This window comes from Cystoisospora suis (assembly GCF_002600585.1).
Source record: "Cystoisospora suis strain Wien I chromosome Unknown contig_2080, whole genome shotgun sequence".
Taxonomy (NCBI): Eukaryota; Apicomplexa; class Conoidasida; order Eucoccidiorida; family Sarcocystidae; genus Cystoisospora; species Cystoisospora suis.
This window is the reverse complement of record NW_027154879.1, coordinates 34100-58701: the sequence shown is the minus strand read 5'-3', so window position 1 is coordinate 58701 and position 24602 is coordinate 34100. Positions and strand designations below refer to the sequence as shown.

At 51.3% G+C, this 24602-nt stretch overlaps 1 protein-coding gene across 1 annotated transcript; it reads right to left on the bottom strand.

Annotated features, from left to right (window-relative positions):
• Nucleotides 1-399: 399 nt before the first annotated feature.
• On the bottom strand, nt 400-22556 carry CSUI_004456 (amine-terminal region of a tm vesicle-mediated sorter; the record flags this gene model as incomplete). The annotated part of the gene is made up of 12 exons (XM_068064647.1): nt 400-1159; nt 1966-2494; nt 3088-3128; nt 3614-4470; nt 5152-5977; nt 6761-8370; nt 9080-12378; nt 13163-18139; nt 18836-19041; nt 19399-21900; nt 21958-22262; nt 22548-22556. 12 exons carry the CDS (start codon nt 22554-22556, stop codon nt 400-402), a joined length of 15921 nt encoding a protein of 5306 aa, XP_067923376.1.
• Between the last annotated feature and the right edge of the window lie 2046 nt (nt 22557-24602).

The window sequence follows — 24602 nt, the reverse complement described above, 5'->3', positions numbered from 1 at the left end:
AGCTGCGGGACGCCAGCGTCAAGGATGGACTCTTGCTTCCTGCCCGACCCCGACATAGGACCACCCGATACAGCCCCGGCGATATTAGTGTCCTTCTGTCGGTCGAAGCCGAAGCTCGCGGCCTGTTGGGACAGTTTGCAAGGTACACGCTGTACTGATAGATTCACATTTAGCTGTGCCCCTCAGGAGTGTTCAGGGCACCGACGACAGTACTGGAGAGGTCTACGTCGGAGGACTAAAGAAGGCGGAAAAACAGAAATCACGAGGGACCTTTGCTGGATGTCGGGCGTGGACGGGTTTTGCAGTTGGAGCCTCGCGTCGGCTGCTTGACACGAGTTAAGCTCGAATCCGACAGGCGTCTGTAGTAACGTCAGTTTCTCACCTCTCTCCGAGGAAGCCCTAGATCTTGAAGAGTGGGCTTGTGCAATTACTTACTTCTTCATCTTGAGGCAGCGGCAAGCTCTCTTCCGGGGGCAGCGTTCTCCATTCGTACTCGTACTCGTCTTCGAGCTGGCCTTCCATTCCTGTTACTTCTGTGAAGACGTCGCTTCTTAGTAAGGCTCGCTTCCTGGTTTGCGTGACTTCGATTTCCTTCAGTGATTCCCCCTCCTCTTGGGGGAACCCATCTTCTCCGTCCCGTGATCCGCCTCTTCCCTCCCTTGAAGTGCGCCGGACCGGGGGCCCTCTTGTCCTCCTCTTAGTTAACTTGGACCAATTGAAGTTTCTTTCTCTCGGGGCAAGAGTGTTAGTAAGACAAGAAGAGGAAGCTGAGAAGGAACTTGCGGCGGAGGAAGAAAAGGACGAGCCGGAACATTCTCGCAAATCGGCCTGTGTGCCGTTTTCAACCGTCTCGGAGCTCGCTGAAGATGACGAAGTGCCGGCATTTACATCATCGAGGGAAAAGGACGATTTCGAGCGAACCGATTCAGCGTCATCTTCGTCTTCTACCTCGGTTTCGGCAGGTGGCACTGAAAGGTCATCATCGGTCGCTGAGGACGAAGCCGACCTCGAAAGGGAGTTTTCTTCACGGTCTTTGTTTGCATTTCTTGAAGGGCGTTCCAGGGCGCTGCTGGGCTTTCGGCCGAATTCCAGTAAAGGGGCGTTAGAAATTCTCCGGGTGGCAAGACGGACTGCGAGAGGCTGCCCAGTTAGGTTCCATCTAGAAAGCATCAGCCGGAGAGATTCGGAGCCCGCTTCGGATAACGACAGCAGAGGAACCATGATGTCTTGTATGACAGGTTTCCAAGAGCAACTGTTTATATGTACAAATATAACAAGCAGACTCCCGGTACCGCAGGAACGGGTCCCGAAAAACTAACTGCACGCACACAGAGACCTTAACCGGCGACTTGCTGCTTTGTCTCGGATCACGCCTGTACTCTCCGACCGTCACACAATGCAGGGTGTTCTCATGCAACGACTTCTGCGATTGAAGCCGTCAACGGTAGTGAGGGCACGTCACGTTCGCCGCCCCTCCGGTGTAATCATGGAGTATATGCCCGGAAAGTAACTGAGGTGCATGAATTCAGAAAGTCTGTTATGTACGTTCGTGGAGCCTTTTGACGCTATACAAAAGAGTACACCCGCCTGCATTTTTCTGACGGGGGCCGCTTGATGACCGTTCACACCGTACCGCGGGACAAAAAGAGCACGCAGTGCTGCGGCACAAAGCACCTGACGCCACCGTAATGCTCAGCGGCGACCAACTAGCTTTCAGTTGACAGGGCTGGTACGGTGAAGGTTTCTCGCTCACTAGCCTAAACTGTGCCAAAGCAAATATGCGATACATTCTGCTGATAAGTTGAGAAATGGACAATGCTGACATCGGTTGGTGTGCGGAGGGGTCCAACGCCTTCCTCTACAGATCGCACACCCGCAGGGAATCGTAAAGTTTCTTTGTTTGTTACTGACGCTTTTTCCGACCGCTAAACACTTCATTACAAGCTGGGGGATTCTACCGCTTACAGCAGAGGTCTAAACTCTCCATTTCTCGACTGCTCGTCCTCTTCGTCGTCCCTTGGTCGGGGAGATGCCTGCTCCGCCACGGTATCCACGTCATCTCGTCCGAGGTGAGATCCGGCGCTTCGTTCCCTCTCACCTCGTTGCAAGGAGTCCCGCCTCGTGTCATCGGCTCTATTCTCTGCCTCCTCTCGTTCTTTCTGCTTGTCAAAATTGTCTTTCTCCTCGTCAGGCCGTCGTTCCTCACCGGGTAAGAGCTCCTCTCCGCGTGTGTTCGCCATACTGGAGCGCCTATCCATAGCGTCTTCGGCGTCGTCGTTCAAGTTGGTCGGACCCACATCGTCAGAAGCAGAAACCTCTGCGGTTTCGGGGTTTGCGGCGTCATCGCTTGACGCGCCTCCGCCAAGGGCAGCCGTGACAGCCATACAGAAGGCCGAGAGGGAGGACCCCACCTGAAACGGCACACGAACTGGTGGTACCGGCGTTCCCGTATGGCTCAGAGGCTCGGAAGTAGAAGGGTGCTCGCCAGTCACTGCTGAATATAAGAAAATAGCAGACATCGCCCGTGTTCTATTGGGGGAAGCGCAATGCCTTCGGACCAGAGCAGCACATCCGGGTATTCACGGGTCAGGTTTGCCCCTGCATGTACGCTTGCCTGTGAGACCTATACATGCTCCGAGCGCCCACGACCGCAAAGAAGAGACAGTCAACTGAACTACAGCTTGCTGGTTAACATTGGCGATCCCTCGGCATCTCTGGACCAACGCCGGACAGAAGGCGTAGCGGACGTCAATATCGAATGTGCTAATCTAGGCAAATTTCCCACGCAAACGAGCCAGTTCCCCAGCTCTGACTTTCCCGGCTAGGAATTCGAAGGAAGAACTTATTAGCCACCGTTGTGTGTTTGCACTCGAGGGAGGGTTCCTGCAACAATACACACTTGAAACGTTGTCCACAGCTATGTAGGATATATCACCTACATACAGAGAGACGCACCCACGGGGCCGACACGAGAACCCAGTCCTGCCTTCCTTCTCCTATCAAAAAGAAGCTCTGAAGGCATCGAAAACTCGCTAGGGTCCTAGTGTAGCCGCACAAGGACATCTGGATGGTATTCGGTAAGCTCACCGTCGGAAACCATGGCTGGCAAAGGGGAGACGAAGTGCGTTCTAAGCAACCACAAACAGCAGGAGGCACGGCATTCCCTGTTTCCCCTCCTGTATGTCCGCCAGTTTGCTAGAGGCCTGCTTAGAATAAATCTCTCCTTTTGCCGAGTGAGTGCCACTCCACGTATCACAGCTGGCTTCGTCTCATCTTACACTTGCCTGGTGCTGCAACAACGGCTACACGTATCGAAGTTGGTACCCGCAAGAGCACAGTTCACTCACAGATTACCAGCTACAGATGGACACCCTAGAAAAAACATTATACGATACATACACTGGAGAGAGCCGATAGCCAGCAACCATCACTGAAATAAAACTACTCCTGATCGGTTTCTTCCGTATTCTTTCTCAGATGGAACACGGGCAAACATATCCACAGTTTTCTCCCCTGCAAGTGAGTCCCTGCGCCACGGCACAATGCATCAGTCGCCTCCTTCATAGGGTGGATGAATCAGTCACCAGGATGGAGGATCACATCACAAGAGTACCTCGATAGAAGAGAATCCTTGAGTTGTTTAACTTGTTCTTCAATGCTATCTGTTGTTTCCATGACAGCGTCCATCAATAGGGGTGCGATAGTTAAGTTGAACCATGTGAGATGAATCCCGATACGTAGGTCTGCGGCGGCCGGACCGAAATGCCACAGAAACGCCGCATTCCTTTCTTCTTCGGTTAGAAATCTTTGTTGCAGCCGAAACTGCCCTTCAAAACTTCGTATCATGGGTGCTGTTGGTAGGCTTCCATATCCCTGTTCACCTCTTCTGATTTCCTGATCTCCTGGCAGATACCTTGGACCACCTTCATTCTGTTTGCGCAACAGATCCACTCCGTTGCGGCTCTGCAGCTGACGAGTTCGACGGCTGCTCCTCTGCTTGTTTGTCGATGCTACTTTCGGCAGGCGTACCAATCGAGGCCTTCCTGATGTCTGGAGTTTCAAAGTTTCACCGGCAGGACAACCAGTGGGACCGGCAGTAACAACGCTGGAGAAAAGATTGTTAGACTCGGAATGAAGAGGAGAAGGAGTAAGCAGTACGGTGTCTGTTGCCGTATGCGTGGTGTCGTCATAAATCTTTGAAAGAAGAGGAGGAGGGGTTAAACGATGAGAAGGAGATACACTATGAGACTTCACGTCAGATGTGCGTGATGTGTCATTCGCGGTACCCGGGGCCGAAATCGTCATAGTGGTTGCTGCAGCAGACGCTGCTGGCGTTTCCGACCCCCCGGGTGAAAATGATAGTTTCGCAATAGATTTCCGGATAGCAAAAGAATGATCTCCATCTACTCTCGAGACTTGTTGGTTGTAGCGAAAAAGAGATGAAGACCGATTCCTGTATGGGGGCGGGGCCTGAAAAAATGAAAACAGATTGTGGCTGAGATAATCAACAACTGGTGAAACAAAAAGAGAGACTAGAGGTCAACTGAGCTGCAGAGAGACATTGGATGCAGTTTTTCGGTCTATGAGGACAAGAGATCCCAGAGGCGACAATTTGTTTTTGCTTGGCTCGTCTCCGAGTATTTAGTACGGGCACATCGAGGGCACAACATCGAGATGGAGCAAAGACAGAAAAGAGGGCCCACCCGTTCGCAGTTGAGCGGAGCAGATGTTCTGTCAGAGCGCGAGAGACGGACAAAAGAAAGAACATGAGAAGCGGTAGAATATTCTTGTTACTCCACGAGTCACCTTTCACATATAGATGCGTCAGCTTGAAAATTACCAGCGTGTCCTGGCGCCGCGAAAATGCACAAGAGTCCACCCTATAGTAAGTACGCGAAAGACCCTGGCGGGCCGCACAAACAGAGGCACGGGTATGGTTTTGTGCGAGCTCTCTACGTAAATCTGCACCGATACTGGGGACCCACGCCTATCTTCATAGATATATCGCCGCAGGCGTAGGGGTTACACTAAAAAAAGTTGTTCCATTGTAAGCACATTACACGGCGAAACAGCTGTTCTTCACAGTGAGAGACTGGCGTGTCTGGTGATTGGTTTTCTCAGAGCACTAGCAAGAAGAAGCTTGTACCACACGAGTCTTCTCGCGCCCTGTTGCCCACGGGTACAGTTCTTTGCCATTGAGCTGATTCCCCCTCGTTGTGAGGATTCCTCTTTTCCACTCCTTACTTGTTGTAAATACACTGTCCAGTTCCAGGGTTCAATGACCGACTCAACAGCCATCATTGACCGATTCAGAACTTCCATCATGAGAGTCATTTTAAAGAAGCCCTGCATCTCTTCGTGTCCCCCTTCCTCTCCGTCGTCGCCGTCTTTTTCCTGTCGCTGTCTTTCCCACTCCTTCTTTATGTCTCTCCTGCCATCTGAAAAAACAGATTGTCTGAAGCGCTTTTCGTTTTCAGCTGCCACCAGTCTACCTTTCTCCTCTCCCCCGGATTTTAGCGATGTGTACCGAACGCCCTCCTTCGCCCCGAGCATCACCGTGCTCACCCCTCTTTGGTCTGAATCAATGGAACAATCGGCTGGTACCACAGATGCTCTCGAGGTCGTAAGAAAGGGTGCCGAAGTAGGCCTGTGGGGGCGGTGAATGGCAGTTGCACGTGCTTTGAGGCGGTTTACAAGAAATCGAGGAGGAGGAGGAGAATGAAGACGTTGATGATGCTGATGGTGCCGGCACCGTTGTCCGTGTCGGTGCGTGCTTTGGATGGTGTGATAAGACCCTCCTTTTTCAAAAGAGAAGTGTCCTGGAATAAACAACGAGCTGTGATGTGGGGAACCTTGCGGGCTCTCATTTTCGTCACGAATGCGATGATGACGATCGTGAGTTGGAGAACACAACCGAAGAAGGTTACACGGGGCTTTTGCAGGATATGTAACGAGAAAAGAATCTTTATAGAAACACCTGGATAAAAAAAGAACACAGTGGAGCAGGTGTACATGCATGGGCTTACAGACGCGGTGTAGAAAGTCCGCTGGTGTACCGAAGGAGATTAATCTCTTGGAGCACTATGAATAAACTGGAGGTGGCGACAGCTCGACAGAAGACCTTTGCAGTACAGCAGGGAAAAGCAGTGTACGCGTATACTTCCATCTGACCGCATACACAAAGTAGATGCAAAAGGCCCCGAGTCTGGAGACACTATAATGAAGTAAGCCCACAGAAATCAGCTACGTAACGACGCGTGCGAAAGACTCGTATTTTCACGACAGCCGTCGCCCTACCGCTTACACAGCACTAATATAGTCTGTATGACGGATAAACGGTTTTCGTCGCAAGACCCGCTCGTTCCCTCCCTAATGCTAGACTCCTTTTCACTACAGCTTGTAGTCGGTTTTCCTCTGTTCATCGGTCCAAGCGAAATATGGATTCGATCCACCAGGCATGTACGTTCTCAAGTGTGGTCGAAAAAGAAAGATGCCCTATGCCGCCTACTGTAGATGAACTGAGAACTCGGGAAATGGAGAACAGACGGATCACATAAGGTAGCGGCTCGCAGGTACATGAAGGATCAGGGTTTTGACTAGAGGCTCATGTATCTTCCAAGCAGTGAGGGGGTCACATCTACAGATAGGTGAGACGCATGCGTCTCCTCCGGGAGTATTCTTATGGCATCACATAATAATAGATTTAGATCACCCGTGTACAGCGGGATTTCTCCTTTCGTCGATATCCATGCTATCTTACGTTCGGTTGAAGCCAAGGTGAATTTCTTCGAAAGTGAAGTAAATGGAGACACACTTGACTTTAACACTTTCTACAGTCAAGAGGACATCCACGTTAGCTTTTAGACCCGCCAAACTTTTCCAAACGGTCTCCATTGCGTCCTCCGAAGGCGGAGGAGCTAGTTGTGACGGGGCTCCCTTCTCTTCTCCATTCTCGTCTTCATTCTCTTTCAAGAGATCTCGACCTTCTGCCTCCGCCAGAAGGCCATATACACGTCTATCGGATGTCCTGTTCATTCCAGCTGCACTGTGTCCGTAGTAAGTCGGTTGTAGCAGCGACCACGAGACTCGACTGCTGTCACCCTCGCCAGCACCCGTTCGACCATAGCCGCCTTCCCACTGACCAGCTCCGATAGTCGGTTTTCTTGAAGAGATTTCTTCTTCGTTGTCCACTAAATTGTTGTCCTGCACGCCTACCACGGAATTTCTCAACGCTGTCGTCTGTGTTGTCTCATCGAGTCCAGTGTTCCAGCCTATTGTTTTCTTTCTTTGATTCCAGCTTCTGGTGGCTACGCTCTGGGAGTCATCTGAGGCTTGGTTCAGGTACGACTGAATATACGTCTCCGGGCTACTGCAACTATTATACCAGAGCGCTTCTTCACACGGCGATGCTGAGGATGACTGTATAAGTTCGGGGTGAGATTGTGCGAGCGCGCGACAGGGTTGGCTTTCATCGTTATTTATATAGCGAGAGTAGTAGCACTGATTCCATTTCTGGGTAGAAGGAGCAGCAATACTCTTACTATTTCTTGAATCAAGTAGTTTACGATCTCTGTTATGCCGAGCTACATCGAGAAAATCCTCGGGGATGGATAAGAAAGATGATGTGCCTGCGGCACAGGATACAAACGTTGTCGCCTCTGATCTGCCTTCGAAAGGCATTAGTCCTCTTTCTTCGATAGTTTCTAAGGCTTCGGGGAAAGCGAGATGAAAAGGAGAAAAGAGACGACGGTTCCTACTACCCTTGTTCTGATCACTATTAAGACCTTCCAGAGAAGTAAACTGAAGAGAGGCGCCATCCTCGCCATCAATGGTGCCACCTGCGCTACCACCTAGAGTAGCGCGGAGCGGCGATGACGGTGGAGAGCTCTGGCCGTCCAGAAAGCTTCCCACGAATCGATACGGCCCTTCTTCCCCTGTCGTTTTGACTGAGTCCGTCTTTCTGACACCGACTTGTCCATTTGTTGATGCCTTCCTCTTTTCTTCTCCGTCGCAGACCTCAAGACCGAGGCGCTGCCCGGCTTTAGCGGTGTCAAGATTTTCTCGTTCGTCAGGAGGACCTGGTGAGGGTACTCCCTTCTGTTGGTGTCTCCGCGTCGTAGCAGTGAAGCTTGGACCGAGAACACCACACCGCGCCACCTCCTCATCCTCTGTACCCCCGGCTTCCTTGTTACCAGGTTCGGATAACAAAGGCAAAGAAAAGAGGTCTTCCGGGGGGCTCGAAAGAAGGCCAGGATGACTTTGGTCTACTTGGAAGGGAGGCGGCTTGAAGTTTGAGATATGCGTTAGCAAATCCGATGCCAGGTAACTTACTGTGCCAAGATATCCCACGCACTCGCTCGAAAGATGAATCTGAGAAGACGGTTCCGTAAATACAAGGAAGGGAATCGGGACAGCAGAGGAGAAAGTTGTAAACGGAAAACACATCGGATAGTGGGGCACGAACTGACTTTGTGAAGGACTTCCTCACTTCAGAAGTAAAGGAAACGAAGCTCCTGCTCTTGAATCCCCAGTGTCGCTCGCAAAAACCTTGCAAATCTCGGGCGCGTCCCCGCACTTCTCAACCGTCCTACCAGTGAACCTTGCCATCAATGCGATCATCAAGAACCAGACACCAGAATGTCAGCCACAAGATGACATGTAGGCAAATACCGCCACACGCAAAAAATCCCATAACCTTTCTTTTCTGAGGCTGCGTTGTCTGTCTATGCGCGGAGACACGAACAGGAGTCACGAGCCCAAGTGGAGCCCAAAGTACGACCATACCACATCGTCGTGATAATCAACCCTCACCACAGTTATGTAGATGATCTTCTAGCACTAAGACTAGACAGCTCAGCGATCTGAGCCACTCTTTATATTCCACCAGAGGCAGGAGTGGCGGGACGACTCGAGGAAACCCCAAGACATAATCAGGTTGCTGTAACAGTCCATGAGGCTTTGTGCTGTGCCGTCGGTGGACCGTGCGCAGTGTACGTACACCTCGAAGTAGTGAGGCCTCTATTTTCGAGGTGTACGTCCACTGCGTTATGTCGAGAGGACCGTCTCAGGTTGTCCATACCAGGATCGGATTGACATTTACTCTTGCAAGCACGGCTGTTTTAGTGTTCTCTGAAGGGGGGGTCGAGTTCTGGCCCGTCTGTTTCTTTTCGTCTTCGTCTTTCTGTTTGTTTCTATCTTCGCTGGTTCTTCTTAAAGATGAACCACATGAGTCTGCAGAGAGATACGCCACTGGGTGGGCACTCCCTCCTTTCTCTGTCAAGTAGTATGGCTGGAGGATGGTGACGTCAATATTCTCCCAGTCGGCACCATCACTGTGAGAGTGATACGTCTTTTTTTCAGACACTAAGGACGATGAACATCTCCTGCTTGCCTTCTTCTTTGCGTGTTCTTTTCCTTCTTGTCCAGTCACCGTTTCCACTTCTTTCTCAGTCTGGAGTGCCTGTGTGTCTTTCCTACTACTCTGTTTCAACTGCAATCGCCCTGCTAAAGAGAAGTTCTCCATGACTTTGAGCTGTGTTGTGGTTCCCTCCTTTCTACCCCAAAAAGAATTGCTCTGATGGCTCCTCCACCAAGGAGTCCACCCGCCATCTCCACCAAGTGTGCTGCTGCCTTTGCTTCGTCTTCTCATTACCGAGTCATTCAGAAAGAATAGATGAGGACGTAGAGAGGTCGGTGAGGAGGACCACTTTTCTCTTTGTGGCGATCGAAGGAAATCAAGAAGGCTTACAGAGACAGGAATTTTCCTGTGCCAAAGTATATACCTGCAGCGGTCGATAAGAAGGCCCCACTGGCGTCTATCGAGCAGAGGGCTGCTTGAAGACAAACTGTCTAAACTTTCTCGGTTCTTGTTTACTAGTTGCGCATACTGCTGTAAAAACTGCTGTCGACTACCACTTTGTCGTGCGTCCGTTTTTACAGCAGCTTTGTCGTTAGTGTGATTATTTAGCGTCTTCGAGTTTGACGAGAACGTAACTTCCCCCTTGTCGGGGGAGAAGCCCGCAACTGGAGAATGATCTCGACATCGAGCAACCGCAGACTGACCACGCGGATCGGATCCGTGGAGTGTGCGATCGTGTTGAAAGTCTTTCTCCTCAGAGCGCCGAAGAGGAGCCTGGGAAGAAGAAAGCCCAGAGGGAGCGTGTGGCGTGAACTGAGAAGAACGCGGCGACAAAGTGGTTTCAACGACTTGTCCTAAGAGGCTACGTTCCTTGTCTTGTGATAGCGAGTCATGTTTACCTGATGAGGAAGCTACAGAAAGGCCCCGACCATGTGAATATCTTGAAACCCGTGAGCTCCCGTCCTTACTCTGACTATTACCACTACCGCTTCGATTATCATTAGCAGCTCCACTTTGACGTCTTTCCCCTCGACCTCCCCCACCAGTTTTGCCTTCTTCCATGCTTTCGGGCAGGACAAGCAGGGAGATTCCGACTTGTTGAAAGGAGAAACGGAAAGAAAGAGACGAATATTGCGTGTCCTTATTACAGGATCCACTTCCCCACGGACTGTTATATTCTCCTGGAAGAAGGTGTAAGGGTGACTCGATTTCCTCTTCTTGACGCCTATTCAATGGCAGCTCACGGTTCCCCTCGAAGTTCTGTGCTGCTTCCCCGATGGGTTCATCCGACGCTTTTGTTCTTCTCTTTTGTCCCGCGAACTGCCGCTCACTAAACGTGGCTTTCTTCTCGTGGCTACGCCTCAAGAAGGGGAAAGGTCCATTTCCTCCATTGTCGTGTACTAGGAGAGGTGAAGTAGGGGTCTGAGGAGATGCACTCAAAGAGGGTGTTACAACAAAGCCGTCATCCCGCTCGATTCTCTCATGCTGTTTGCTGCTCCCTTCCTCGTCATGGGAACTGCCCCTGTTGGTGTTATTCGGTGTACTAGCTGAACTTCCTCCTGGTCGGTGAAAAAGGCCTGAGGCTCCGCTGCATCCGTCTTCTCCAGAGACACGTGGTTCGAAGGACGGTAATTCAGTTAGAGAGGAGACATCTTGCTTTTTCTTTCGAGGACGGAGCACGGACCCGTAGCCAGTAGGGTAAGACGGAGAAGAAGGAAGGGACGTTGAGAGCAAAGAAGAAGACGAAGAGGGCAGGACGCTTGAAGAAAGACTTCCGTATCCAAGACTACGCTGTCCGCCTTCATCTTGCTCGCCACTCCCACTGCTACTGCTACTAGCGCTAATGCTGCAGCTACTGCTGTAATGACTTGACGAGAAGGAACGTATATAGCTGGAGGAAGCAGCACACAGCAGCTGTGGAGGAGGAGGTTGAGGAGGCTTATGTACAGCTCGATACAGAGATGCGCCGAAACGACATTCTATCAAAAGAACATGGGGAGGGGAAGCAAGTGAAGAAGAGCTGGTCTTGGGGTGGTCGAAGCAAAAAGAGAAGGGCGCCAAAGAATGGAAGGGGGAAGATGAAAAAGTCAAAGGAGGTCCATCACAAAGAAAGGAATTCCGTGGACGTGATGGATAGTACCCTCGTACCGATCGCCGTGTCAGTCTACGGTCTGATGAGAGATCTGAATACATATGGTCGGCATCCTCTGTATCCCCAGCTTCTTCCTTCAGGGCCTCGTCGCAGTTATGCTGGCGAGCAGGAAGAATACTCTGTTGGAGTTTACTCTTTCTAGGCGAACCGCAGCCACCCCCCTCAGCTGCTGTGGCTGTTGTAGACTGTTTAGAGAAATAACTCGAGCACCTCCCGTGGGCATTGGTTGATTCATGAAGAGGCATTACATGACGGGGAGACATCACTCCGACATTACTCCCCGGGCCTGTGCTAACAGTCAATGGCGTCAAAACCGTGAGAAACCGAGTAGCGTAAGGAGACGATGATACACAGGGGAGAAGGCATTCTAGATGGGGGAAAAGAACCTCGCATTTGATGCTCCACGAAGGTGGTGGAGGTACACCCGGAGATGTGTTGACCGCAGGCTCACCAGCATCACTATTGTAGCCAGTTACAGCAGTTTGTGCGAAGGGAACAATGCCTGATATTGTTCGCACAGTTGAGCTGCTTCTTCTTACATCAGGCAAGGCAACAGAGCTTTCCCGGCCACACGTAGGTCTAGTAGTAGAAGTAGGAGACGAGGTCGATGTGTGTCGATGGTTTGAGTAAGCAGGGACAGCAACTGGCAATGAGGAAGCAGAAGAGAGTGAACTTCTCTGGCTTGTCCCTCTTTCATATGGAGTCGGGAAGCCCGGCTGTGGTAGCGACGGACACAGAGTGGTGCTGGCTGGTTTTTCATTGCTGGGGAGAGAGCGAACTGCTGGTGCTGACGTATCCTGGCCCGATTGTGGAGGGGAGAGAGCTTCTGCTAATGATGACAACGGGGCCAGAACTGTCAGCGCCCATTCTGCAGAGTGTTAGAGAAACACACACAACAGCTTCGTTAGCGCCATGATAAAGGTTTTTTGGTCGAATATGACAGTGTACAAACAAGACTCTTCTCTTGGACAGAAAGAAGGCAATACGCCTGTACCGTTCTAAGTACACCCTCCACGAGATCCGCGGTCGGGGCCGATTTCGTCTGGAGCAAATAGTGCCGTCACCATAGAGTGGATACATACGCTCAGAGACACGGTACCAAGGGTGCATGTGCATGCCTCAAGAGGTGTAAGTTCACACTTCGTGCCGAGCGCGCACATACATCTCACCATGTAGCCCAATATAGGCTTTCCTACCTGGGGTATGTGCACCACGATACTTCACAGTAATGTAGGTATGTATATACATGTATCGAAAGTAGGAGGGGGTGTTGGTCGGTGCGGACGAAGTAGGTACGAGAAAACCTTTTCCCTGTCCCGACGGTGGTTCGTTAAACAAGGCTGCTTTGCCAGTCCTGCGGGTCATTCCTCTCTATCTGCGGAAAATCTACTGCTGCAGCCAAAAAGATTTACGCAGCTGCACAAATCAAAAGACTCCGTACAGTCAGCTGAGAGCGGCTGCCAGTAAGAAACACTATCAGCTCGGTAATGAACAGAGAAGGGCCCCCGTTCTTCCTAAGGTGTTGAAGTCCAACAACGACAGTTCGAAATCCCATTCAGTTTGGGCAGGCCAGAAGGGTAACGATGTACAGACAGGTTTTGTGCTTTAAACATTCAGAAAAGAAAGAGAAGTCTTCAGTTTCGAATATTTACCTAGAAGACCTGCAGCAGCTTCCCAGTCGACGGCGATCCGGTACCTTCCTAGCTCGAGGTTGACCTTCTGAGTAAACTCAAGAAAGCAAACTTCTCCGCTGATTTTCCATGCCGGATCTCTTCCCCGCGCTTCAATCATCTCTTCGTAAGTCGCGATTGCGTTTCTCGTGATGTCATCAGGATTGGAGAGTGTGTCCTTGACATGTTCGTGTTGGGGTTCTTGTCGAACTGCCGTTTCCGTTTCCCAAGGCTTAGAACGACGGGCAGCACAATCGATCTTCCCTCTCATCTCATCTTCGATTTGCCTATTATTCTCCCCTTTCGACCGAGGCGAACCTGTCAGCTCGTCTTCGTCTTCTCCCCTTTCTCCTTTTGTAGGACTGATTTTCTCTCTCACTAGCTGCGTATTGCCATCATTGTTGTCATCCTTGAGAGAGAGAAAGATGCCCGCCAGTCCCAGTGCTCGATCCGTTACGACAATCTCTGTTCTTCTCTCGGAGATTCTTACCGTCGATTGCCTTGACCTCGTTCCTCCTTCTAACTGTTGTATCCCTTCGAGAAATCGGGTGGGATTTTTTTCTCGTTGATTCTGCTCGACGCCTTCTCCGGGTTTCTCTTCGAGGGGCTTCTCATTGCTCACCTCTGTCTGAGTCGTTGTGCAGCATGAAAGAGAGAGAATTTTTCCGGGTAGAGGAGGCGGGATGCGTGACCGTTTTCGTACCTCAATATAAGGACTTTGGTGAAGAAAGAAAGCGATGATGTCTCTTTCTGAACGAGTATTCGGACCTCCTCCACCTCCTCTCCACAAGTTGGTTGGGGAAGAAAGACTTCTAAAAGATGCCAGGTTTTTCCTTCTCTCTTCCTCATCTTGGGGCGCGCTAAGCAAGAAACGTTTCCCCCTGTCAGATCTCTTTCTGTGCGACTCACCGATTTCATGTAGACGATGCCGAGGGCTGGTATCCTCATACTCCTCCCCCCCTGTTAAGTGCAGAAAGCGATTTCTTGAGATGAATGACAAAAGACGCGTTGAAGGAGGAATAAGGAATTTTGATGGGTCAGGGCTAAAACTCTGTTGGTCTAAAGGGTGGATAAAATATACTGATTCCAGCTGGAAAGGAAAGGAGGTCCTACTATGCCTTTCTTCGCTGCCGGATGTCTTGGACGGAAACCCGTGTCGGTAGCTCGTGCCGGACGTTGGGGTATCACCCCGGCAAGGAGAGAGACTGGTAAAAGAGCCTTCTTTCCTTCGTCTTCTTCCTCTTTCTGACGAGGCACTCAAAGATTTCCTTGATCTCCCTGAGGACATTATTGCATGCCTATTGCTACTTCCAAGGTGGTGATGATCTCCTCCGGGGTAGGCTGCTGTTGTTCGTTGTTTTCTCCCTCCTACAGCCGAGCCGCTACTGCTAGTCGTACTTCCTGTCGTCGTGCTCGTTCTCTTTCTTCTACTTCGGTGACTTGTGGAAGAATAGTGATCATAGCACGGAACGTCACAGTCCTGACTTCTTTCCACCATCTCACTCTTGCCTTCGTCTCTTCCGACAGCTGTCCTTCTGTATGATTCTGTGGTCCCCATCTCGAGATCACATGCACTTCCAGTAGACATACGATGACTATCAGTTCTAATGTTGGTAATCGCAACAGGTGCAGCTTTACATCGCTCCTCGGCATTGTCGCTGTCTCTACTTCCTCTCCTACTCCTGCGACTACGAGGTAATGACAGCACTTCCCCGTGCTCATTACGGTGTTTTCCGGAGGACTTTCTTCTTGCTCTATGAGACATCGAGAGACTAGGCATTTCTGGAGGAGAAGTCTCCTCATTTCTCATTTCGTGCAAGAACCGGGGGGAGGAAAGTTTAGGCTTCGAAGATGCTCGAGGGAACAGAACGGAAAAGTTTGTCGCCGTAGACGAGAGAAAACACCTACTGGTGCTTTCTAAGGTCTTCACTTCTCCGTTAGATTCTTCTATTACAACACATGCCCGGAAACTCCAGTCAACGCATTCCCCCTCCCATGGTAGCTCTCCAGGTAACCGTACACAATCAAACCAGTTACAAACCACAGAAGTAAACGAAGAACTAGGCGAGGACTGAAAAGCTGCATCAAAAGATCCCGACTGTTCTCCAGGGTTTGCCGAGGAGGAAGAGAAGGGAGCAATAGGGAGACTATAGACTGAGGACAACGGGAGTTTCTCTTTAGTTCCGGCGGCCGTCCTACTTGACCGATATTGACTCGAGTCTATAAAAAAGGGATCAATGGACTCGCTAACAGGGGGCGAAAAGCAAACAAACTTCGTTTTTGCCGAAAGAGAATGGTAGGCGGACCCACGCTTTTGTAGTGACAGTGCTCTCTTTCGAGGATCCTTATCGACAAGAAACCCTTCTTCAGTGTAGCGAGATTCCTTCGCTATGGCATTCTCTAGGCCGTGAGGAGAACGATTCCGCCATGTACTAAGAGAAGACGACCGTCCCCCAGCTGACTTTGTGGTGTATGATGGGGCTGTCGTAGGTCTTGCCAAAAGAGAAGAACGGCCGGAAAGAGGAAGGGGAGAAGAACAGGACAAACATGGTGTGTCCTTGTCCCGGTCCCGTTCTGTCTCCCTTCTGGTGCCATCTACCATCTCCTCATCGGATTTCCTCTCGCTTTCTCTCTTCGTTTCTTCGTCCTTCTCTTTCTCATCCTCCTCATCTTTGGTCATCTTGTTACCCGGGTATCTCCGCTTACTAATCGTGTTGCAGTATGATAATGGCAACGACCGTTCTCTTGCTCGTGTCAAAAGTTGAACTTCCTGGCTCTCCACCGCGACGCCTTTCTCCTCTCCATCCCGGAGGGTTGGGTATGGAAGGCTACGATGAGCATCGATGGCTGAAGAAGCTGTGACGTCCCCTTCAACACTGGATGGTTCTCCTCGAGGAAGGGTAGTTCTACGTCCTGGAAGATCTCTACCCTCATCCTGTTCGATGCCAGCTTTGGCTAATGTGGAGGTGCAAGCAAATGGCGATGCGGTGGATGAAGATAACGACAATCTCGCAGGCGTTGCTGTCCACAATCTTAGCGTCATGCACGAAATCTCGAAGCGAAGCTGAACATCAATCAATCCTCTTCCTCCTCCCTGGCACGTTCTTTCTCCCTCTCCTAACATCCGAGTATCTTCGTCCTCACTGAGTTCGACGCGCGGAAGGGCCATACCCAGTGCCTTGTCATCCACTGAAAACCTTCTCTTCATCGAGTACGCAGAGCTTGTGCGGAGTTTTGTTCGGCTACCGTCGCCGCGTCTACCTTGTTGCTGCACGATCTTGTTCTTTTGGCCACGTCTCAGATGGGAGGCGGTTAGTTCACTCTCCTCTGTTTCACACTGTGACTTTCTAGATCTCTTCCAGTGAAGTCCGGATAGACGGTTGGGCTGTATTATGCTTAGAGGATCCTTCAGTGTCCTAGAGTTCTTCTGGCCACAGCTTGTTGATATCCCTCCTTTACTTAAGCCGCCAAGGGCATCCGGTATCTTTTTCACTTCTTCTCTTTCCACCTCTTTATCTGATTTCTGATTTGCTCCGAAGTTTAGTGTACGTCTCTTCCTTGCGGGCCCCGTTCGGAGTCTCGATTCTCCACTTGTAAACTGGTGACGGATAGAATTGTGATGTGCCGTTACCGCCACTTGATGCCGTTCCTCGGGAAAGGATCCGGACGTCCGAGCCGCGGTAGTTGTTGCCGTCCACTTCAAGTTTTTCCTTCTCTCTGTTCTTTCCTTCCTCTCTGTCTGCTCCGCCTCACCCATCCTCACCTTCGGAGTGATTAGTCTCAAACTATTCTCTTCTGTCTTTGTTTTACCCTTCCGCGCACCGCGAGATCCAACTTTTGTTTCGGCTAGAATTGCAAACGGATCTCCAGATGGTTCTCTGTGGCGGTGAAACCCCCATCCTCTAACGGTCATTCTCCGGCGTCTTGCCAGCTTCTTCCTTCCGACTCTCTTTTTACGTTTCTTTCTTTCTTTAGTTTCAGCTTTTTTCTCGTTTATCTCCGGACGCTGGGTTCCGTTCTGGCCAGTAGCAGAAGTGTTGTCCCTCAACGGATCAGGACCAGAAGAAGCTATAGCATTGTGAAGATGCACGGAAGTTCGTTGAAGAAAAGGCCTCAGACCCCACGTGTCTCTGGCGGGGGTTCTTCTTCCGTGACTACCAGCAGGTCGAAGGCCCGCTAAACGCGACGCTCTTAGAAAGAGGTGTGACGATCGAGAAGATTGTGAAGAATGAGAAACAGGTGGAGCTATAGGAGATGCCAGAACCTGTGGTAAGCCAGGAAAGTATGATGATAGGAGATCGCTGTCCCGTAGGCGGGAGTTCCACGCTCCTTCTTCTTCTTCATTGTCAGTTTTCATATTGCTATCGTCATGGCCCTCGGGACCCTCGGTTCCGCCGTCCTCTTTTTTCACGGATGAAAGAGACTGCATCTGTCGCAATGGCACTTTGTTTTCCTCTTCCTGCTCGAATGCAACTTGTACTTGTTCTCCCGTTTTCTCGCCGTCGTCCTCCAACATTGAGGGGGCTGTCAGAGAGGAATTCGTGAAGAGAACGATAGGTTGCAAGGGAGCCTTGTTGTTGCCTTTTCTCTCTCCTCCTCTGTTTTCCGTCCGTCCTTCCATCTCTCCTCTAATATCACGGTGAGTTACAGGGACGGAAGACTGTGTTGCATGACACGCTGAGAATTCTTGGCCGTCTTGGAATGAACCCATGGCGGATGCGTGTTCCTCGCACCTATTTGCTACTCCTCTGGTGGCTTCTTCCCTCTCTTCCGTGAGACCCGCCACACGGCTCCCTACACGCAGTAGGAGCGGAGAGGTTTTTCGTTTCTTTTCGCCGAACAGGCCTGACGATGGTAAGGACGTTGGCGCATTTTTTGTGTCCCGTCGAAATCCCTGCTTCTCTTGGTGTTTTCTTGAAAAAGGGGCCGACTGCCCCGCTGCTCCACTATTCAGGCGCCCTGCCACGCAGTTAACATCGGCCAGAGTTCCTCCGTAATGAAGGTGAAAACCCAAGGGGAAAGGAAGGTGACACACAGGCGTACGTGTATGCGTGGAAGAAGACGAAAAATACAGTCTTCAGGATATATGAGAGAAGAATGAGTCAGACAGCTGACACCCCTGCTCCTCCGTCTCTGATTCCGGTACTTCTTTCAAAAGGAAGAGGGACAGCGGACCTCAGTCGCATTCTCAAAGATCTTTAGCCAAACTAACAACGCTTGTGCCTGTCAGGTACCTCGCGTACTGTAGCTCGATCTTTACTGTGTACAAGCCCGCACTCCGAATGATCCTATGGGTCCTCGTGGTGCTGAGCCCAGGAAGGACCCACAACAATGATGGTGACACTCTGGCTCACTAAGGTAAAGTCGCTTGTATTCTGTCGGTGCCTGCAGGAACCCGAATGAATCTCTCGCCTCTCTCGCATCCTAGTGGAGACAATAGCACAATTCATTTGCATTCGCACTCCGTACTCTTAAGTGATAATGGCACCTCGCGTGTGCGTCGTGGTCTCTGCCTGATTGCTCTTAGCTTGAAGATAGGTTTTCTTTTCTCTGTTTATGGTTGCAGGAGGAGGCTGAAGACAGGACTGGTGAATAAGAGGGGCGTGCTACAGTGAGTGAGAACATTTAACACATTTAATGGGTAGATTTGCTCACGTGAGCACTCTTCCGATGCCCCTGTTAGAGGGGGCGACGAGGCGGGGAAAACGCTATTTGGAGTTGTAGCAGGTGGGCAGGGTTCAGAGTTAGGTGGCGCTGAGGGAAGCGGAAGAGGTGGTAACGCGGCGAGCGCCTGGAGAAACGATCTGGCGGGGTAGATGAGATTTCTTAGGTCTTCGTCAGACAAATCTACGAAAATGCCCCTGAAAACAAGGAGCTCCGTTGGCATCGCAAAGAAAAGGAGAGAAAAGTGCAAAAATCGGACCCGACACAGGGGCAAAACAAGTCAAGAATGCTTGTAAACAGAATCACTGTCAGCGACAACCGATGAATGTATACAAGTTACTTAAACTTGGCTCAGGCATAGGAGAGGAGGACGCGGATATACGTACGCGTTGGAGGGTGATACGGTATCTCTGATCAAAACGCACGAATCGTAGCGGTAAGCTTGAACACCTCTCTGGAAGTCAGAGACCGCCACAGCCTTGATGTTTCCTATAGGGGTAACTCACCGCTGTTCCTCCCCTCTCTGGGAACTTCCATTGTCTCGTCTTGCTTACCCAATGAGACTATCGTCTCTGAAGAGAAGACGCAGTGCAGGGCATCCTTCAGCTCGTGTGAGATGACAAATGTCCGCAAAGAGCCTGAAAGCGGTTGGGTAGAGAAGGTAGACAGGCGGAGGCTGCCGGCCGGGAGACGGCGGGCCTAGTTCGTCATCTCCTAGATCTCTTGTTAAGCTCGCTTGCTGCCTGCTGCTGGAGTTCGGCAGCGCTCCTCCTCTTTCCTCGGAGCTTCCTTGGGCCCCATGGTCCATCGGCACTGTTTTTCGTTCACTGTCCGCCGGCGTCTCTTCCACAGAAGGCCGATACGTACCATCCACATAGAAGGTGACAGGGCGAGACCTACGACTTGGAGAAGAAGCCAAATCTGTAACATTTGTCCCGGCAAAGCTGCTAGATTGATTTTCTTGGAATGTTTCTCTAGCAGACTGGATCCTTCCTGCCGTGCGCTTGTCTGATTCCTCCTCAGCACGACAGCAGCCGTCACCGACGGTGCGAACAGAGGAGCGGATGCGGGGAGAGCACTTGAAGTCAGCTTCATCAGAGGCCATGCTGAGATCATTTATCTCGTGTGTTATTTTTGGGCTTTTCTGAGAAGCTCTTCTGTCCAATGTAGTGATGAGCGCACTACGTGGCCCGGTACTGGATCTTCTGCTGGTGCCGTTACTGAGATTTCCAGATTCGTTCGTCCTCTTGATATGATCATGGCTATACAATGCGTGAGCCCTTTCGCTCTCTCCGCCGTGGGCTGTTCCCCCCCTCAGTACCTGGATTGCCGTATCGACGTGTAAGCGGGAACCAGAGATTGCGGCAAGAAGTTCACCACATGGGCTACATGAACATGCGAAAGGCATCAACTTTAGGAATGCCGCTGTGTCTCCGACACGCATGATAGCACAGTCAGAGCAGGCAAAACCGTAGCGGTCATAGATGCGCTCTGGACACTTCCGCCAGCAGGGGACGCCCTTGCAATTTCCATCTTCTTCTTTCTGTCTTATAGTTTCCTCACCCCATGCCTGTGATCCCCATATTCTCAGCGACGAGACAGGAGTGCCTCCTCGCTTCGAGGTCTCGAGGACAGAAAGTTTGACATCTCTATCTCTCCTCTCGGGTGGTTGTTCTCTCATGTCTAGGATCCGAGGCAACTGGAGTTGGGTATCCATGTAAAATCGACCACAGCTAAAGATGAGGCCGGCGCTCTCAGGCACAGTCTCTTGAAAAGGCAAAAGTACTCTACATGGCGCTTTCACAGCTACGCATATATCCGCGCATGCATGAGAGACATTTCCCACCATGAGATCGGCGAGATAGTGTTCCTGTCTAAGGACAGCTTCCGCCGCACGGGCCTCCATTTTCGATAGGAGGTACGCGCGTTCAATCGGTTGCAGCGTCCCTAAAACAAGGTGGGCAGCTCGAAGAGCCGCCGCTGGGCTTAGAACCAGGAGCGCGGACTCAGTCACCTGGGCATACAGAACTGCATCAGGAGCTGTCTGCCTTTGTTGGACCCACATGTCGAGGCGTACCCAGCCACTTGCTCTGCCTCCTCTCCGGGAAGTAGAAGTTGGAGTACTTGGGGGAGCCGGAGACGAAGCAGATGAAAAAAGTGAGGCTAAGAAACCACGCACCGGAGGGATAGTGGACTGCGTGGGTAAACGGAAAGGTGGCGGGGGAAAGGATGACGCTCTAGAAGAATCCGAGAGAGCAGCAGAATATGCGAGAGAATTTGAATCATAATCAAGAGGGAGACATGTATAGACAGCGTTGGGACTCGGCCCAGAATGTAGGAGATCTGTCGGACTGTGCGTTAGTCCACCCGAGACTCGAGTGCGCGATTCGTTTTCACTGCACCTTCGATCTGCAGTGACCTTCCCCCCCAACGGATAAGTTACGTCAGCAGCATGAGAGATATGACTGACCACTGATAATACTGGCTGCGCCTGAGACCTACCCTGTCTCAAATCGTCACAGCCGCACTTGGCTCCGTTGGCTTCGTAGGAAGTGTGGCACCTGCCACACGAGAAAGGTGAGTCGCCCCCGGACAAGGACGACTGACGAAATACACGGCGTGGTGACTTAGCTAATGATGACTGACACTTCTGGTGATGCTTACAGATGCCCGTGTTTTCATGGGATTGAAATTGGTCGGCACAATGGCCAAGATGGCCATGGTGATCAGAACTGACGTCCGAAGAGGAGGCAAACAGTCCTCCGGGGTGTGGCTGGATCAGTGGGATAGCCGAAGTGGCGTAACAGGGTGACGAAAGAGGAGTCAGCGGAGATTCAGTCGGGGAAGCCGATGCCGCACAGAGGGGAGAACAGAGGATGTCTTTTGCGGAGCTGGACTGAGGCAGAGAAGTTGAAGGATGGACGAAAGGACAGGAAGATTGCGGAGCGGGATAGAAACGGAAGACAGTGGAATGAGCCAAAGACGGATGCAAAGTATCATCGATGCTGAGGTCCTCGAAGGAAGCACACGTTGAATTTTTGCCCTCCTCGAAGAGACTGCATACAACCACGCCACACAACACCCCAGAGGACACGTACTGTTGTGATTACTACGTTCCATGCTCTGCGCTTAGTGTGCCGGTTGGACCGAAGGTGTCAACATGGCGAGCTCTTTCGCATCTAGTATGTGTGCGTGCTGTTCCTTCGCTAGGCCGCGTCATAGACTTGAAGCGGATATGGTCACACTGACGTCTTGCGGGGACAATTCTTTCTTTTCGCTTCTGAAAAAAACCACAGATCCCGATTTCCAGGTAGCGTTCGAGAGGCTCGAGACCTCCGTACAAAGGAACATGACTCTGACAAGCCTCATCAGAATTATGTGTCCGCTTGTGATTGGCTATCATTGCCTTGCTAATGTCCTATGAAAAGGGAAACGGAAGCAAAGTGAACTTTTCAACTAGCATACATAGCGTAGCACACCCCCGGATCTGCTGTTTGTGAGTCGGCACGCCTCAACTTCGCGAAGCTAGGAGTTCCTGAAATGTCTCTACTTCCTCCACCTGTATCTGCCCGACTATTTGTCTTCTACTGGTTAAGATTTCGTTGGTTTCAGCGCTTTCCGCAGTTTCCTAAATAAAACGGTGATTCCCTGGTTCTGAAGCAGCTACGGCGAAGTTTCGGTGGTCATATGTCCACTAGCATACTCCGATCATCGTGATCTAACGTTCCGGGAAGGTAAGGAGCCTCTCTCATCAAGGTCCATTCAACAGGAGTGAGCGTCTCGAGCTAACTAGGGAAGACAGGTCAACCAGTGCACGGCTCCGTGACGAGCCGTATACTCAAGGACCAGCCCTCTAATGCATAGCTGATTGACGAACAGAAAATGTCGATACTGCGGGCCAAACTCATCGCGGTACACGTCAAGTGATACCGGCTAGCTGACTTCCGGCTTCTTGGAAACTGAGCTGACTCTTCCAGGAGGAACAAAGAGGAAGCAAGCAGGAGCCTCACACACTGTGGATATAGCATTCTCTGCATCTCAGGGCAAGGCCAGTCTGATCTTCGTGGTTTTGCCGGACAATGACCTCCATGCACTCCAGGATGACCACTGTCATCACAGTTTTGGTAACTCTTTCGTCAGTTAATTTGTTGATTGCCCCGAGCATGTGCTGCGGGGAGCTATCAAGGTCGTCTAAAGCTCTTTTTCCCCAGCGGGTCTTGAAAGGGTCATCCAAGGATTCTGCTGTCTGCCTCTTCATGAGCTTCGCTTGTCCGGGATGATGCAGTTCTTCGTCTTCCTCCTCCTCCTCTAGGACGCTTTCATCATCAGTCCAATCTGTACTTTGGTCTCCGCTGAACGACCAGAAATGCTCAACAGCATGAGGCTCCAGTGTATCGGACTTCCCGTCTACGTCTGCCTTCGCGGATCCTCCTCCAGGGGCACTGTTACTTCTCTCCTGCCCAGCTTCGCCTTCTGGCTCGTGCCCTTTTGTCCCATCTCCAGTCTCGACGAGAGCGTTTCCGGTACCTACTCCCGCGTCTCCATCGTTGCTGGAGCTACCATCTTCATCAACTTTTCGCCGTCGAACAACTCCATCTGCTTCCGAGTGCTCATCATTCTCTTTGGTATCACCTGGGGAATGCCGGTCCTTCCCAGGCTTCTGTGTAGTTCCCCCTGCAGTCGGAGTCCATACAGTCTCGGAGTGGCAGTAACTGCTCAAAGAGTTGAAGCTCCCGTAACTCGTATAAGCTCCTGAAGCAGCAGATATGTCCTCAATCAAAGGGCCTTCCTGTAAATCCGGATTGTAATGACGTGGTTTGACTCCATTACCTTGTTTTCTCGAGGGGCTGTTCAGGGAAGGCTGTTTACTGCCGTGTGTAGCTGACTCGGGGCTAGGCTTGAAGGGCTGATCGTGATTTCCTTGATAAGCTTCTTTCGTACGTCCCCGCTCGCCGTTTTTTTGTTTTTTTGTCTTCCTACAAGTCATGGGAGTCCACGAAGTCCCTACATTGTCCCTGCGCCGACTCCGCGCCATGCTGGAGGCTTTCAAGGTGTCGAGTGCTTCGTGTCGAATTTCAAGAATATCCTCTACCCAGTACGTTTTTTCGAACAGTTCAATCAAGGCGTTATCTTCTTCCTTCTGTCGGCGGTCCCCTTTATACATTCTTGAGAATATGGCACTGCTTTTCTGCTTCTTCACTCCAGGGGCTGAAACCTCGCCCTCTAGGTAGGACATAGGTATCGTTGTCTCTTCGGGGCGAACCGCTGTCTCAGGCGGGCTGTAGGGTGATCCGCTTGCTCTAGCTGGAGGTGCTACGGAGCTGTTCGTTTCCTGGTCTGGCCCGGCGCCGGCTTCCAGATAGTGTGGTCGCTGTACAGCGCTTGAAGTATCCCCTCCTTGGCAACGGTATCTGGAACCGCGGATCGTGTCTTTAAGCACACTTTTGAGCAAGCGCGCCGTCGCACCTCCGTCATGCGACACAGCGTTTTCTATCAGTCGTCGTTGCCAAGCCATCAAGTACGCGTGCCTCTCGCGCGGCTGAGGCTTCTGGACCCTGAAGCCAGAGAAGCAGATATTTGCAAACATCCTACAAGCAAGCAAAAGCGGCGAGGCATTTGGCGGTCTGCCTTGGCGCGCGCCCCGGGGAAGCCCGAGGTTCTAGAAGACAGTCCCTGCCGTTGCATAAAGTTGAGCTAGCGCGTGTGAGCTCCCGTCCATCATGCCCATAGTCAAGAAGACGGACGGGGGAACCTCTCC